Here is a 17,761-nt window from a genome sequence, read left to right on the forward strand (position 1 = left end):
GAACCTCAACTTCCGAGTTCTAACTTACTGACTATCGTAGAGACTTACACGAGGTCTGCACGCGGCACGCCATGACACCAGAGAGCGAATGGGGAGAGTAACGGAAAGAACGACCGTATCAGCGCCGCGACGGACGCATGCAGTGCCGCAGCTAACGTTCGCAGCGCCGCAACTAACGCTCGCAGCGCCGCGACTAACGCTCGCAACGCCACAGTACTCCCCTCCTAGTGTAAACTTAAAGAAAGAAATACTGGCTAAGATATCGCTAGAATGAGAATAACAAACAAGAATAGATGAAACAAACAAAACTTGTACATATTGGTTTGCTTAGCGTAATATTGCGCGAATTACATCTTAAATCTAACAGTCTTTCGCTTTGCTGCTGGACTAGGATATGTTTTTGGTTCACCTTGCACTGGAATGTCAGTTGAAGACGAAGATGCAGTGGACGGAATAGTTTCCGAGTCTTGGATTAGTACGTACGCGGGCTTAAGTCTGTCGACCGTGACGTTGCTGGATTTGCCGTCGATTTCAATGGCGAAGACTTGGTCCGAGATGCGCTCTAGTACTTTATGCGGTCCGGTATATGGTTGGTCCAGAGGACGTCTGTTGCCTTCAACTTTGCAGAAAACGTGCGAGCAATTATATAATTCTTTGTGGAAAAATAACTTAGGTCTAATGTGATGAGAAGTTGGTCTAGGCCGCAACTTTTGCATAATTACGCGGAAATCTTCGACGAAGATTCGTGGGTCGCTCGGCATTTCTTCAGAGGAGAAAAATTCACCTGGTACCTTGAGCGTAGTGCCGTACACTAATTCCGCTACCGAAGCGCCTAGATCTTCTTTGAGACAAGTTCTCAGTCCTAGTAATACTACTGGCAGTGTGTCAGTCCATTGAGTTTCGCCGTGACACATTAATGTTTTTAGAGAGCGATGCCATCGTTCGATGATGCCATTAGACTCCGGGTGGTATGCAGTTGTCCGACAACGTTTAGAGTCAATGAGTTTAGTTAATGTGTCGAACAGCTGCGCTTCAAATTGCGAGCCTTGATCGGTCGTGATCAAGGTCGTGGAGCTCCGAATCTGGCTACCCAGTGAGTGAAAAACATCTTCGCTGCCGTGTTTGCTGTACAATCCTGTAATGGGATAGCTTCCGGCCAACGAGTAAATCGGTCAATCATTGTTAATAAATACCTGAAACTTTTGAATGGAGGTAGAGGACCGACGATGTCGATATGTACATGTTCGAAACGAATATCTGGTATTGGTATTTTGGTAGGTGTGGTGTGATTATGATGATGAATTTTGGATTGTTGGCATGCTAGACAAGTGCGGGCCCACTCTTTAATGTCTTTAGACATGGAAGGCCACACAAATTTTTGTGCAATTTGCCGGTGAGTTGCTCTGCCGCTTGGATGCGACATTTGATGCACCATGTCGAAAACTCGCCTTCGTAGTGGTTCGGGAATGTAAGGTCTGATCTTTTGTTCTGAAGTGTCGCAGTAAATGCTGGATGCTGTTTCCGATAAGGTAAACTTTTTGAGCTTCAAAGACGTTGATGTGGATTGCTTCAATTGCTGCAATTCATCATCCGAGGCTTGAGCTTCTGCAATTTCTTGCATATCGAGACTAGTTGGCATCACGATAGTGTCGGCGCGAGATAATGCATCTGCTACGATGTTATCGGCGCCTGAAACGTGACGTACATTAGTTGTGAATTCTGAAATGAAGAGTAGATGACGAGTTTGTCTTGGCGACATTTGATCTAACTTCTTCTTGAATGCGTAAATGAGAGGTTTATGATCCGTGATAACGTGAAAATTTCGTCCCTCTAACATATATCGAAAATGTTTGATAGCCGCATAGATAGCTAATAGTTCTCTATCGTATGCACTATACTTAGTTTGTATAGGCGTGAGTTTCCTTGAAAAGAAGCTGAGTGGTTGGAGAAATCCGTTGCTGTGCTGTTGCAATACCGCGCCGATTGCTTTGTCTGAGGCGTCTGTTTGCAACGAGAGTGTTGCATTGCTGTCTGGAAATGCGAGCGAGGTGGCTTGAGCGAGATGTTCCTTGACTCGTCGAAAGGATTGCTTGAGCTCAGGAGTCCACTCGATTTTCGCATTGTTGTTGCGTTTCCACTCAGAAATTGCCTTTAGCAATGGTGCCTGTATACTTGCGATATCCTTTAAAAATCGATTGTAAAAATTGAGCATTCCCAGGAATCGTCGAAGTCCTTTTTCAGTGGCTGGTTCCTGGAAATCAACAATTGCTTGAACCTTTTCGGGCAAGTGCTTGATGCCTTCGGCGCTGATCACATGTCCAAGGAAGTTGACACTCTTCTGCCTGAATACGCATTTATTCGGATTGATCGCTATTCCATGCTGTTGCAGTCTACCGAACAGAATCTTTAGGTGCTCTTTGTGCTGAGTTTCGTCCTGCGAAGCGATTAAAATATCGTCAATATAAGTAAAACAAAAATCGAGTCCTATGGTTACCCGATCCATGAATCGTTGAAAAATTTGAGCTGCGTTACGAAGTCCGAAGGTCATGTACGGAAATTCGAAAAGCCCGAATGGTGTGATGATGGCAGTTTTCGGAATATCTGATTCGCGAACTGGAATCTGCTGATATGCGCGTACTAGATCGATCGTGGAAAATACTGTTTTACCATGAAGGAAGTATGTGCTGTCTTGAAGAAACGGAATTGAGTAACGGTCCGGGACGGTTACCTCGTTGAGCTTGCGGTAATCCCCGCACGGACGCCAGTCGCTATTCTTCTTCTTGACCAGGTGCAGTGGGCTGGCCCAAGGGATCTTGGAAGGCCTGCATAAACCCTGTTGCATCATATATTCGAACTCTTGCTTGGCTGCCTTAAGTTTCTCCGGGCAGAGTCGCCTGGCTTTGCTTGACACCGGAGGACCTTTTGTTTCGATGACGTATTCTACCGCATGTGCGGCTTGCTTGTGCGTGACCGATGTTCGAGTTATGTCTGGAAACTCCCTTAGTATTTCTTTAAAAGGGCAGTCGTCGGCGAAGGCTGTCAGCTTTGGTACTGTCTTATAAACGAGCTGTGCGTTTACCTTGAAGAGCGTGTCGCCATCGATAAGCCTCTTATGTCGGATGTCAGGCAGCAAATTGTAGCGCGCCAGGAAGTCCGAGCCGATTATACAGGTGTCCACTTCGGCGATGATGAAAGGCCACTGGAACACTCGGCAGAATCCCAGGTCGAGCCGGAGTAGTTTCTGCCCGTACGTCGGGATGAGCGTACCGTTCGCAGCATAGAGTACCTGCTTATCTAAGTGCGCAAGGTCGCGCCTTGAGGCGGGTATGGTCGAGACGTCAGCGCCCATGTCCACCAGGAAATTGGTGCCGGTGACGCGGTCTCGCACCATTAAACGGCGATTCACCGCCGCCGAACTTCCTGCCGTCAGGGATAGTTCGGCTGCTAGTTTTTCTTCTCTGTTGACGCCGTCGGCTTCCAGCTGCACGGTTGCGTACATTTAAGCGCTCTGCCGCCGAAGCGTTGGTGATACCAGCACGGCTTGCTCGTGGGTTAAGACTTGGAGCGGCTTCTACGACGCGAATTATGCGAGGCCCGCGACCTGTCGCGCGATAAATGAGCTACTAGCTTAGTTACTTGTTCAGTAAGCGCGGATATTTGCGAATCTCTAGTGTTACTGTTCGTCGGCGCAACCGTTGCGACGGCCATGGCGCTGGGGCTAAGCACGTCCGTAATGCGGTCCACTAATTGCGCTAGTTCATCAAGCTCGTGCTTGCTGGACGCTAATATCGCCTGTACCTGTTGCGGCAAGTGCTGCAGCCACAACGATTTCAGTACCTCTTCCGATGCGCCATTTTGCGCGAGATCCCGCATGCGGCGGAGCAATTGAGACGGGCGACGGTCACCTAGGTCGACCTCGTTTAACAGTTTGCGCAATTTTTTATCGGCGCTGTCCGCGAAGCTTCTCAATAATCTGTCTTTTAGCACGGCGTATCTGTCCATCGCGGACGGATTAAGTATAATATCACTAGCTTCGGTCAAGGAATCGTCGTCGAAACATTGTATTACGTAATTATACCGCGTGTCGTCTACCGTTATGCCTGCGAGGAATTGAGCTTCCATTTGCACGAACCAAAGATCTAGTTTTTTTTTCCAGAACGATATGGACCTAATGCCGACTCGCGAAAGTGCGGGTATCTCGATAATACGCGATGGTGCGCCGCCGTCCGGATTGCGCGCCGGGGAATCGCTTGAGCCACCAGGCATGTCGGCGGTTTATTTAGATGCGCGCGTAGGGTCGAACACAGGAGGTCACACGCGCCAAACAAAAACGAAAACGCCGCGCGATCACGTTGGGGTCACCAATTTGTGCTATTGGATCACGTGCTACGCAATATGGCGCCGGTGGTTGCCAACCACGGCGAAGGACGTATGGCGGCAAAAAGGTTAGGTCGAGAATGAGCGCTACGCGCTGCTTCTAGTTTTATGCCATAAGGCGATTTAATACATACTTAATGCCTAACTAACTAAATACTAAATACAAATGTTGATTAGAAAGTAGAGATGTGATTGCGCGTGTAAGATGGCTCGGATACTGGCATCGTGTCGCGGAGTTACAATACTAGAACTATGAAAATACACTCTAAGAATTTATCTGACGACGCTAACAATTATCACAGACATGTATAGTGATCGGTATCGGTCTCGAGCGGAATACACAAAGTAATTCGAAACCTCAACTTCCGAGTTCTAACTTACTGACTATCGCAGAGACTTACACGAGGTCTGCACGCGGCACGCCATGACACCAGAGAGCGAATGGGGAGAGTAACGGAAAGAACGACCGTATCAGCGCCGCGACGGACGTATGCAGCGCCGCCACTGACGCTCGCAGCGCCGCAGCTAACGTTCGCAGCGCCGCAACTAACGCTCGCAGCGCCGCGACTAACGCTCGCAACGCCACAACACACTGTATTGGTGCACCATTTGTTGTCTCAAATCCGCACTTCATACTTGTACACCTGGTGTATATATATATATATATATATATATCCATTTTTATGCAATATTAAAATTTTATATTATATTATAATATAATATATAATGTGTATAATGATATATAAAATTTAATTCTAACGTTGTTTAAAAAGACATTCATGAATACGAATTACATTTTATGTGTATTATAATATATGTGTACACACACAATGACACAAAAAATATTATTCTATTATTGACATATTAGTGAAGACATATAAACATATTAGTGAATCAATGATATATGGTATGCAATATTAAAATTATATTTTGGGTACATTATTGTGAATATTATAATATTATACATATAAAATATAATTATAATTTATATTCACTAATAATGTTTTTTTATGTTACAACAATTTTAGAATTATCATAGTATAATATACATACAATTTTCTATATTGGATATATAAGTCGACATGTTAGTAATGTAAGTACTAGTATCTAATATAAGTATCTATCTCTTTTTATTAGACAGAGCAAAAAGGATTACATTATGTATGTGCAATGTCGTATTCATTTATTGATAATATATTATTGTAACATAAAATGGCATTGAATGTAAGAAAAAAGTGCTATTACGGCTTCATATCGATATAACTATTAATTAAAAATCTGTACTTTATGTATATTACAGAGTTTTAAGTACTGGTGGTATATATTGGAACACGGCCTATATTGCATGTGTACATAATACAACTATATTTCTAAGGCCCGATTTTACAAATATAAGATTAACTTCAATTCCGGTTTATTTTTTTCTCAATTCTAAAATTGGAAAATTTTCCAAAATAAAATAAATTTTACATTTGTGGGACCGAGCCTAATACATGTTTTCATCCCTGTTAAGATGGTAATGTAGGAAATCGAATAAAAATGTCAATAATCGATTGAATTTCCTGCATGATCATATTAACTCAGAGGGCCTAAGCATCTTATATATTGGAAATAAAAACCTGTAATATCGACCTTGATTAAGTTCTGCCGTCCCTTCAGCATCCCCTTAAGCAGTGAGTTATGGCATGCGCACGGTGTAATATAGTGAACATTACGTTCTAATAGATCTGTTTTTTTGTTAATTGAATCCATCATCTCGTGCATCCTCACCCAAATCAACAGGTTATGAGCCCATTCCATTGTGCAAATAAGTATCGCACTGTGAAATAAAAAAGTTTTCAAATAGTGGCTTCGTCGAATGTAACATCAAGAAACTAACCGACAAACTATGAATCTTGGAAAATCCAGATGAGGAATGTGTTTATCGTCAATGATCTATGGGGATACGTTAACCGCGAAATAGCTGTGACCGAAACAAATCGAGTCGAATGGATCAAAAGATATTAGCGCTGATAATGTTAAGTACGTCGCAGAATCAAATCGCACACATCAAGAAAGCCACAAACTCGGCAAAAGCATGGAAGAAATTAGAAAGTTCACAAATCAAAAGGACCTGTGCGGAAGGCGGTACTCGAATGGAAAAAGGACCCAATCAAACCATGGCGCAATACATTCATTCCTTCATGCGCACGGCGGAGCAGCTCGAATAAGTCGACATAAAAGTTCCAGACGAATTATTATCGGTAATGTTAACTTTTTACCCACGGAATATGACAATTTTTGCGTCGCGATCGAGTCACGGGATGACATACCAGATATTGAGTCATTAAAATTAAAACAGAACAAGAAGCAATACTTAACGATCAAAACTCAAAACAAGATATTAATCGATGCTTTATTAGTTAAAAGTAAAAGAAATCATCCTAAAGGAGGCAAACCCCCTTCAAAGGAACATCAGTTCAAACCGAGAAACGCTCCAGGGGAGCTGTTACAAATGCGGTAAAATTGGCCACATCGTATGATTAAATGCAGAACTCACAAGCCACAACTCGTGGAAAATAACACGAAGGACGCGATGCAAGCGATAGCATTAGACACAGAGCTAACGAGATCTACGCAATGGTGTTTGGACAGCTTGCGACAAAGCATATGTGCAATGATAGCACAAAATTCAGCACTTTTTCAAAAAGCAAAACATGCAACGTATACACTGCAGCGGAGCATCAAGTCAGATCAAGAGGTGCCGGTGATGTCAAACATAAAGTTGCCAGGAAACGCATCCAACAATATATTGGGTCATCTAAAAACCGCGGATACTTTTTAGATGACCCAATAAAACTATAAAATACGATGTTAGTATCGAAGTTTAGGAACAATCTAATGTCAGTATCCAGAATGACAGATAATAATTATATTGTGATCTTTCGAAAAATGGAGCAATAGTGAAATACGGATGGATCAATCGCCATGATTGCAAAACATCGAGGACAACATGGTTAACGGAAATAAAGAAGATGCAGCACTCAACATTGTGGAACGCGCACCGAATAAGCTAAGGCAATGAAAGATTCAGTCACTTAAATCTTAACAATTTAAAAAAGTTAAAAATCAACGACATGGTGAGCGGAATTAATTTTGATTCGGAAGAAACTTCATTTGACTGCGAGACATGTCATACAGAAAATGCCAAACTCCATATAAAAATTCTAGCCTTGTTCGAGGAGAACAAAACTAGAGTTTGGTTCACTCGGATATTTGTGGGCCGATAAGCCACGTTACTAGGAGATTCGAAATATTTCTCAACATTTATCGACGTTTATACAAGATACACGGAAGTAGTCATGCTGAAGAACTGCTCAGAAATCCTGTCTATCTCCAAGGAATTTACAAAATCATTAAAGTCAGAAGACATCAAACACGAGCTGACGATACATCCCAACAAAATGGCGTGGCAGAAAGGACTAACCGCACACTGATAGAAATGGCGCGATATATGCTGCTGCAACCTAAACTCAATAGTCTTTGGACGGAAGCAATAAATATAGCAAATTTCATAAGGAACAGGTGCCTGACGACAAGGCATTAAATGACAAAACGCCATTTGAAATGTAGAACGACTGGAAACCGTATGTGGGATGCGCATTTTTGGATGTAAAGTCACTGCCTTGATCAAAGGAGTGAATAAAGGAAAATTTGAGGCGAGAGGAAAATTCATAATCATGGTAGGGTATTCAAGCGAATCAAAGGCCTATAGACTGTAGCAGCCCGAAACAAAGACAATCATCAAAAGCCGAGATGTGCACTTCATCGAAAAGAAAGACCTCGTGAACGAACAACTGAATTGTCCAATGAATCTGAATGGAAAAAACGTCATCGAATGCAACTCTATGGAAGTAAAACCGGAAGTTAAGGAAAATGGAGAGCCGGACGATACCATAGCGAGGACGATGACGTAGCGAGCATGACGATATATGGGGTACACCGAAAGGAATCGTCAATATTGAAAAGATGAACAGGGACAAGGAAGATAACGCTCAAGATTCAATGGAAGAGTAGAGCCGAGTACATCGATGAAAGTCACAGATGGTGAAATAAAATGAGGAGAAGAAGAAGATTAGAACGGGAAAGCCGGGTAGACCGAAGCAACAGTATTCAGAAGCAGCAAATTTAACCATTTGTTAGTATGATACTCCACCAAATGTGCAAGATATGTTGAGCAGAGCAGATAAACAGTTACGACTAGAAGCAATGAAAATCGAACACGATTCATTAATGAAGAACGAAACATGGAACTTAGTCGACCGCTAGACACAAAGCTATTGTCTAATAAATAGATATTCAAGCTAAAAAGAGACCAGGATGGCTCGTCAAGATACAAAGCGAGGCTAGTCGCGCGTGGTTGCGAACAGAGAAGAAGTGTCGATTTTGAAGAAATAATTCGCACTTATGGCAAGGTACGAGACAATGAGGACCCTGCTGGCAGCGTCAGTAGAAGCAGAAATGCGTCCACCAAATAGATGTAACTGTTTACATCCAGGGAGATCTTGAGGAATGAATATATATGAAGTAACCTGAATTGTTCGTTACGAAAGGAGAAAAAGACAACGTATGCGAACTTAGAAAGCCTCTGTACGGCCTAAAATAAGCAGGAAGAACTTGGTACAATAAACTGGATATTTTCCTATCGATAGATATGTACAAGACTGATGTGAATCTTTGCGTTTATATTAACTCTAAGAAAAATAAAATAATTATTGTTTATGTAGACAATTTACTTATAGCGTTTAATGACATCAAAGAGTTATAAGAAACTACTAATGAGTCAATTTCAGATGAAAGATTTAGGGTCAGCAAGCAATTATTAGGAATAAAAGTTGAAAGGAACGATTCTACAGGTAGCATAAGGTTATTGCAACTATCGTCAATACATACAAAATTTGCTTTGAACTTAATCAAATTCAATATGATGAACGCAAATCCTGTCGCAACTTATAGATAGATTTGAATGTAAATCCATCCAAGGATGGATGTCCATGCAGTGCAGAAGAAAAGAAGCAAATGAAAAGCATACTATATAGGGAGCTTGTCGGAGGGCTTGTATATTTAGCAAACGCGTCGTGACTGGACTTACCATTTATGATCACCGTACTTAGTCGTTATTGCGAAAATTCCGGTCCAATTTCAAACATTGGAGAATGGCTAAACGAGTATTACGATATTTAAAAGGCATGATGGAGTATTGTATTACGTACAGAAAATGGAATCAAACATTGCGCGTAGTAAATGCGAATTGAGCAAGTAATATCGACAATAGAAGATCATGCTCGGGGAATGTTTTTATGTTAGCAAACGGCGCGTTCAGTTGGCAAGCGGAAAAACAAAAATCCGTAGCTCTGTTTACGACGGAATACATGTCCCTATCACAAGCATCTAAAGAGGCTACAGTATATATACGTATATAATACTATAGTAATATACTTAAGGCATTTATTAAAACATATGAGTTTTACATAATCTTACAGAGGATGCAATGGAAGTATTTTGTAATAGCTAAAGCACAATATTGTTACGTCTAAACCCTTAGGAATTCGGTGAAGGAGACAATGAGGGAGAAGGTATGGAGAGGGTATGGAAGGACGGCTAGACTCAATCTCACAGGTACGCACAGAGGCGAACCTGTGAATCGTATGTATCTTTTCGATCCCGGAATATGGGTCAACGTCCCGAAGGGCTATGACACCTGTTCCGAGAGACAGTGCGAACGTCGGTCCTATTTTTTGGATCAAGGAACTTAATCCTTTTGACCCGAGACTGGACCTCATGCGATCTCAGATGTTTAAAGGGAAATGAATGCGAAAGGTGACTCCAATAAATGACAGCTAAGGAAATATACTAACTTACATTTATTAATAATAAAAAGAAGGAATATTAAGTTTATATAAAATATTTACACATAATAAACTTTTTTTTACGTATAAATAAGAAATTTTATCCTTGTACATATATTCAATACGTTATGGAGGTGCGCGCGCGCGCGTTTTCGCGGAGTATGTCCGGTCTCTCTTTTCAGTTCTGTCAGACCGTTATCAGAAGGCTCCGCTCGAGTCTCACAGATGCCAACCATAGTCGAGACGTGGAGTCAAAGAAAAGAATCGTGACATCTGTAGGACACTCCCAGCCTTAGACAAACGTTGGGATGTGAAAACGCAACATTTGCAAAAAAGGAGAAGAAAGAGAGAGAGAGAGAGAGAGAGAGAGAGAAAGAGAGAGAGAGAGAAAAGGTATCGATTCTTTTTTTTCGACAACTTGATGGGTTTGACTAGATGGTAACGTCGGACCCACATTTAAGTGTTATTTCTTACATGTGCATCCTTTGGTTTATTAGAGAAGCAGGAAAGAATAGGACGTTTCTAAAATTCGCTTCTTTAATTCTTTCGTCCTTCCATTGTACAAGTAAATATCAATACATGATATACATATACGCGTATTACATATAAAGAGAATTAGCATTTTGATCTGAATTAGCATGCCGTCTGTAAGTTTGTAACTTATATCATTAAGAAGCGGGAAAGAAAGATAGAGTTCTTTTCGTGCTTCTTATTATGCCTACTTACAATAATGCAACTAAAGTATTTAGATGCTCATTGAAAGATACTCTTGCGTATATAATCTAATAACGCTAAGATTTGCCAATTTTTGCTGGAAAATTTGTATAATTCTATACATATATTGGGTCATCTAAAAAGTATCCGCGGTACTTTGTCACTAGATATATGACCATCAATACACATCTAGTGACAAAAAACCGCGAATACTTTTTAGATGACCCAATATATATATCATATATATATATATATTTACTAGATGATATTGATGGTCATATATCGGGCAACACTAATCCGATTGTGTCAAACGAACGCGCGTCTGAAAGATGACATTTTAGGTTACATTTTTTGTAAACAAAGTTTGGTGATTCATCAATCGTGTCAAAAGTTATATTGGTTTGAAAATGAGTGAAATATCTGAAGAAATACGCTATGTGATGCTTTTTTACTACAAAAAAGGCAAAAACGCAGCACAAACATGCAGACAAATTTGTGAAGTTTACGACGCGGATGCTGTAAGTGAACGCAGGACGCAGGAGTGGTTTGTTCAATTTCGTTCTGGAAATTTTGATGTCAAAGATCGACCTCGCTCTGGTCAGCCAGTCACTGAAAAAGTCGATGAAATTTTGCAAATGGTCAAGCAAGATCGGCATGTGAGCTGTCAGGAGATAGCCAATGCACTAAGAATCAACCATATGACAGTTTGAAATCATTTGAAAAAGGCTGGCTACGCAAAGAAACTCGATGTTTGGGTGCCACATGAATTAACGCAAAGAAATTTGATTGATCGAATTTCCATCAGCGAAAGATTACTAAAACGCAATGAAATCGACCCATTTCTGAAGCAAATCATCACAGGCGATGAAAAATGGGTGAAATACAAGAATATTGTTCGTAAAAGATCATGGAATAAGCGCGACGAACCACCACAAACGACTTCAAAGCCTGGATTGATGGTAAATAAGGTGATGCTGTGTGTATGGTGGGATTGGAAGGGAGTCGTCCATCATGAGGTGTTACCACATGGCCTAACCATTAATTCAGAGCTCTACTGTTCACAACTGGATAGATTACAGGAAGCGATTAAGGAAAAACGACCAGAATTGATTAACAGAAAAGGTGTTGTCTTCCATCATGACAACGCCAGACCACACACATCTTTGATGACGCGCCAAAAATTGAGGGAGCTTGGTTGGGAAGTTTTAATGCATCCACCGTATAGCTCGGACCTTGCACCGTCTGACTACCATTTGTTTCAATCTCTGCAGAACTCTCTTGATGGAAAAACATTGGCCGACAAAAGAGCTGCCGAAAATCACTTGAAAAAGTTTTTCGCCGATAAACCATAAAAGTTCTACATGGATGGAATTATGAAATTACCCGAAAAATGGCAAAAGGTTATAGATAATAATGTATACTTGATGCCAATATATACTTGATTAAATTGATTTTCAATAAAGAAAAATTTCATTCAAAAATTGAATAAAAAACCGCGGATATTTTTTAGATGACCCAATATATATATTTGAGATTTCTGCGTGGCAATGGTCGCAGATTTTTATCAAGATACTTTAGCACCCAGTGTCCCTTCAGTGACGTAACGCACTGAGGTTTCGGTCAAATATCGAAACTATCAACTGAATTTTTCCATTTAATTGGAATACAAAGATCTTTATACGATCTAGTGATCTAGAGATAGTGATAGTGCACTGGCAAATTATATACGAAGTGTGGCTATTAAATAACGAGACTGACGCTGCTACAGAAGAAGTACGCATGCGCCAAACGCCAGCGACCGACAGCTGTTTAGCGTGAAGCCTTCTCTTTCGAATGCAGTACCTCTCGCTTCTGTAAACAAATCCGTATAGCCGTAGCCTTCTTTCGCATTAGAGTTGTTTTTTTGTTTCGCCGGAAAAATGATAAGTGTAACAATAGAGCAACGAATTGTTGTGAAATTTCACGTGAAACTTGGAAAAACCGCTACTAAAACTTATAATTTATTAAAAGAAGTGTATGGCCATGAATGTTTATCGCGTGCACGTGTTTTTGAGTGGTTTAAGCGTTTCCAAGACGCCGAAAAGACGTTGAAGATGATTCACGCCCGGGTCGCCCTTCCACGTCAAAAACGGATGACAATATCGAAACAATCGATAATCTGGTTCGATCCGATCGTCGGTTAAGTATTCGTGCGATTGGTGAAACTGTAGGAATTGACAAAGAATGTGTACGGCAAATTTTACATAACAATTTTAACATGAAAAAAGTGTGTGCCAAAATGGTATCTAAAATTCTCACGTTTGAACAACAAGAAGCTCGCAAAAATCTTTGTACTGACACTTTGAATGCCATTGAAAATGACCCAAACTTATTGGAAAGGATAATAACATGTGACGAATCGTAGTTTTTTACTTATGATCCCGAAACGAAGCGCTAATCCATGCACTGGAAGAGCCCAACTTCACCGAGAGCCAAAAAAGCTCGAATGAGCAAATCAAAATTCAAAGCAATGATGATAGTTTTTTTCGATATTCATGGGATTGTGTACCTTCACTGAGTTCCTGAAGGTCAAACTATTAATCAACATTACTACCTTCACGTTCTTGCTGAACTCCGTGAAAGAATAAGGAAAAAACGACGCGAATTATGGAAAGACAAGTCATGGGTTCTCCACCAAGACAATGCGCCGGCTCATTCCGCATTGTCTGTCAAGAGGTTTCTAGCCAAGTATAGCATCCCAGTGTTAGACCATCCGCCTTATTCGCCAGATCTTGCACCATGCGACTTCTATCTGTTTCCTAAGGTGAAATCTGCATTAAAAGGAACAAGATTTGAGTCTGTTGAAGCTGTGAAAGGGAAAGCGGCACGCGTCCTGAAGGAGCTGACAGAAGAAGACTTTCAGCACTGTTTCAAACAATGGAAGATTCGCATGGAGCGTTGTAGGGATAGAGGAGGGATGTATATTGAAGATGATAATAAGTAAATATGTATGAAATCAAAATAAAATGTTTTACAGCGTCAGTCTCGTTATTTAATAGCCACACCTCGTATTGTGATTGATGATCAGGTAACTTTGCATACAAAGAAAAATTCTTTTAAGAGGGAAGAGGAAAGCAGGACAATTTGCCTAAGAATAAAGGAAAGATATTGTTCTTAATTAATCTTATTCCAGCAAGAATCAGTTATATAAATCTTTTGTTAGTTTTCCCAGTATAGTGGTTCTTCTGGTTTTATTATTATTATTATTATTATTATTATTATTATTATACCCCTGAAACTTCCCTTATTATACTATATTATAATATATATATTTATCACTAAATTTCCTATTATTATTATTATATTATTATTTATTTCTCCTAGTTTTTTCTTTTTTTTGTTATTATTTTTCCCTTTTTGTGTGTGTATATATATATATATATATATATATATATTTTTTTGCTATTTTCTTCATTAATTCACTGATAAAATTTCTTCCTTGATCGGTTAATATAGCTTTAGGTGCTCTTAATACGCAAATAAATCTGTCGACAAAGACTTCTACTAATGTTTCTGATATTTGATCCGATAAAAGTTCCATGCAAAATTTAGTTAACTGGTCTTGCAGGGTTAAGATATATTCGTTACCTCTTCCAGTTTTAGGTAAAGGTCCTACGATATCCATGGCTATATCCTTGTCAAAAGACGATCCTGATATATCGGTGATTATCATAGGTTGCTTGGTTTTTACTCGAACTAATTTTTTTAACTGACATTGTAAACATTGTTGTATGTATCGTTGAATATCGGACTTTAGATTTTCCTAATATATTTATGTTTTATTCTTTTATACGTCTTTGTGACACCTCGGTGTCCTCCCGTAAGTAAACAATGCATTTCTTCGATTATCGTAGATCAAAGATCTTTAGGTGGGTATTTAACTAGTCCATTGCATATAATTAATTTGGTTGTTGAATCCACAAAAACTAATTGCAATGCGGTTTTGATATTACTCCATGGTACGTTGTGAACATAATCGGTTTTAGCAATGCTAACAGTCTTTAATTTAAAATTTTCATTGACAAACCGTAAATCTTTTATTACGGCGGAAATCTGGGTGAGAGTCAACATCTCTCACGTTGCCCTTCGCTGATAGGCAAGGCTAAATGGTAGTGTTTTTTGTATTTTACGATTTTGGCTTTACCTAGAGCGAGATCTCCTAAGCGAGGCATCTCGTTTCTTTCAAATAGTTTTTGTGAATCTGAGTCTCCCATTGGTGTCGACAAAATATGCAACGTTATCCTTTCCCAAAAATAATAGCTCGCGAGAATCGAGAATATTGTTTTTCATTATTTGGTCGTTAACAATAATAGACTCCGTTTTTCCTTTTAATTTCTGAATTTTATGTCTTTCCACAAATTCTTCCTTTTCTTGATTTTCCTCTTCATTGTCACTTTCTGCATCGCCTTCTCCGTCCAATGAGTCATTTCTGTCTTTTACTCTTTCCATTTCACTCTCTTTATTTATTAATCTTTATTTATTTTTCCTTGTGATAGGATACCTCCAATCGCTATTCCAGAAGCATCAGTAGTTAATATAAAGGTTTGGAAAAATCGGAATATTGCAAGACAGGTTCTTCGCACAATTTCTCCTTTAATGCTTGGAAGGAGTCTTCTTGATCTATTGTCCATTCAAATTTAGTGTCATTTTTTAATAAATTAGTGAGGGGTTTGGTTAATTTTGAAAAATTTGGTATAAACCTTCGGTAATATCCGGCTAATCCAAGAAATTGTTCGATATTTTTCGGCGTTTTGGGCCTTGGAAATTGTCTTACAGCTTCTAATTTCTTCGGATCGGGTTTAATTCCATCCTTACTAATCACATGCCCCAAATAAGTGACTTCGGTTTTCAAGAATTCGCATTTGTCAGGCTATAATTTTAAATCAGCTTTGCGCAATCGCTCTACCAACAAATTATACTTCCTTTCGTGTTCTTCTAATGAAGCAGCATAGATGACAATGTCATCCATATACACAAATAGTTCTTCGCCTTACAATCCTGATAATATTAAATCCATTAATCGTTGAAAAGTAACGGGCGCATTCTTTAATTCGAAAGGCATTCGGTCAAATTCGTAATGACCGAAAGGAGTTGTAAATGCAGTTTTATGACTGTCAACAGTATCCATCTTTATTTGATGAAATCCAGACGCTAAGTCGCATACTGAGAAATATTGCGCTCCGCCTAATTGATCCAGAATATCGATAATGTTAGGTAACGGATATGCGTCCTCGACAGTTTTTTCTTTTAAGGCTCGGAAATCTAATACCATTCTCCACCCTTTATGTCCTTTTTTTTGGGAACTATCCATATAGGCGTATTATACGGTGATTGAGAAGGTTTCACGATGCCTCCTTCTAACAATTCTTCTACCTGTCTATTTATTTCTTCTTTATGAATTTGCGGGAATCTGTATTGTCGCGTATTTATAGGTCGATCATCCGTTGTAGATATTTGGTATTGTAATATATTTGTTGCTGACAACTTCTCTTCAAGTGAAATCTGTCCTAGTTGTTATAAATTTCATTACACTTGTTTTTTCGGGAAACTCAAATGCCCCAAACGCAATAGTTCTGTAATTTCTGTGAGTCTATTCTTTCCGAGCTTTTCCAATTAAGCATTCGCGTGGAATATTTTTCGTAAGTTCATCTCGACATTCTTGTTCAGTTCTTTCCTTATATTTTGACTTACGTTTGCGCATGAATTTGTCTATCATTTCTTGAAATTGATTTTGTGTAGACGCCAGGATTTTTGAAGATAGTTTATTTTCCTTTGAATTACGAACATTTATATGAGGATTACATTCTTTCTAGAAGTTCATCGATAATAATATGAGAGGAATCTTTTTGATGATTATAATTTTTTGCGGAAATTCCAACCCTTGGTAATTTAATTTTTCCTAGAGTGGAGTTCTTTGCCTTTGGCTCCTTGTGATAGAATTGAGTCGCATTGCATAACGAGGTTTGGTTATTTACCTCCTTGCAACCGACAGGAGTAGAATTTAACAGGGAAGTATGGAAACTTTCCTCTGCAATTCCGGAATTATTTTTTCTTCGGGAGGGATTTGGTAACTTCCCTCTCCAAAATTTTTTGAATTATTTGAATTTTCAGGAGAGGTTTGATAACTTCCCTCTCCAAAATTTTTTAAATCATTTAAATTTTCAGGTGAAGTTTGGTAACTTCTCTCTCCAAAATTTTGTGAATTATTTATATTTTCAGGAGAGGCTTGGTAACTTCCCTCTCCAAGGATTTTTGATTTTAGGATTTCGGAAGAGATATAGGAATATTCCCCTCGATGAATATTTGGAATAGAATTTTTCCTTGATTTTTTAATTCCTCTCATTAATTTATTCTCATCAAATACCTCGGAATAAATACCTCACTTTCATTTATTTTTCTGTTACTTTTGTCTCCTGTCAGAACGTCTCTGTTTTCCGTCATTATTTGAACTGGCATCGTTACTAAAGTCTTCAAAATGGATTCGGATATCCCTTGGATGGGTAAGGCAATTTTGTGCATTTACAATTTCGTTTTGATTACCACGCATTTCAATGCTTGAATTATCGTTGTCAAATAATTTATTCAGGGGTTTCAGGCGCAAGGTTGGTATTTGTATCTCAACTTTTTCGTCTAACGACGCTTATGACGCTTAAATATGTCTTTCCAGAAACGTTTTCTACTATTGTATCTCCTAGGTAAATTCCATGTGCTATTTTTAATTTTGATATATATCCTATTTTTAT

At 39.4% G+C, this 17,761-nt stretch overlaps 2 protein-coding genes across 2 annotated transcripts; both read right to left on the minus strand.

The window, feature by feature from the left end:
• Positions 1 to 347: 347 nt before the first annotated feature.
• LOC147909116 (uncharacterized) lies at positions 348 to 914 on the minus strand. The gene has a single exon (XM_087408292.1). The coding sequence runs from the start codon at positions 912 to 914 to the stop codon at positions 348 to 350; it is 567 nt and encodes a 188-aa protein (XP_087264418.1).
• Positions 915 to 3,552: 2,638 nt separating this feature from the next.
• Positions 3,553 to 4,380, minus strand: LOC147909117 (uncharacterized). The gene has a single exon (XM_087408293.1). It carries the CDS (start codon positions 4,264 to 4,266, stop codon positions 3,553 to 3,555), a length of 714 nt encoding a protein of 237 aa, XP_087264419.1. The 5' UTR covers positions 4,267 to 4,380.
• Positions 4,381 to 17,761: the final 13,381 nt, after the last annotated feature.

Source organism: Acromyrmex echinatior, chromosome 7 (genome assembly GCF_024713525.1).
Source record: "Acromyrmex echinatior isolate Ae372 chromosome 7, ASM2471352v2, whole genome shotgun sequence".
In the NCBI taxonomy this organism is placed as follows: Eukaryota; Metazoa; Arthropoda; class Insecta; order Hymenoptera; family Formicidae; genus Acromyrmex; species Acromyrmex echinatior.

Coding starts and splice junctions, on each gene's coding strand:
- LOC147909116 (XM_087408292.1), bottom strand. CDS start 914: ATGTGTCACGGCGAAACTCAATGGACTGACACACTGCCAGTAGTATTA.
- LOC147909117 (XM_087408293.1), bottom strand. CDS start 4,266: ATGCCTGGTGGCTCAAGCGATTCCCCGGCGCGCAATCCGGACGGCGGC.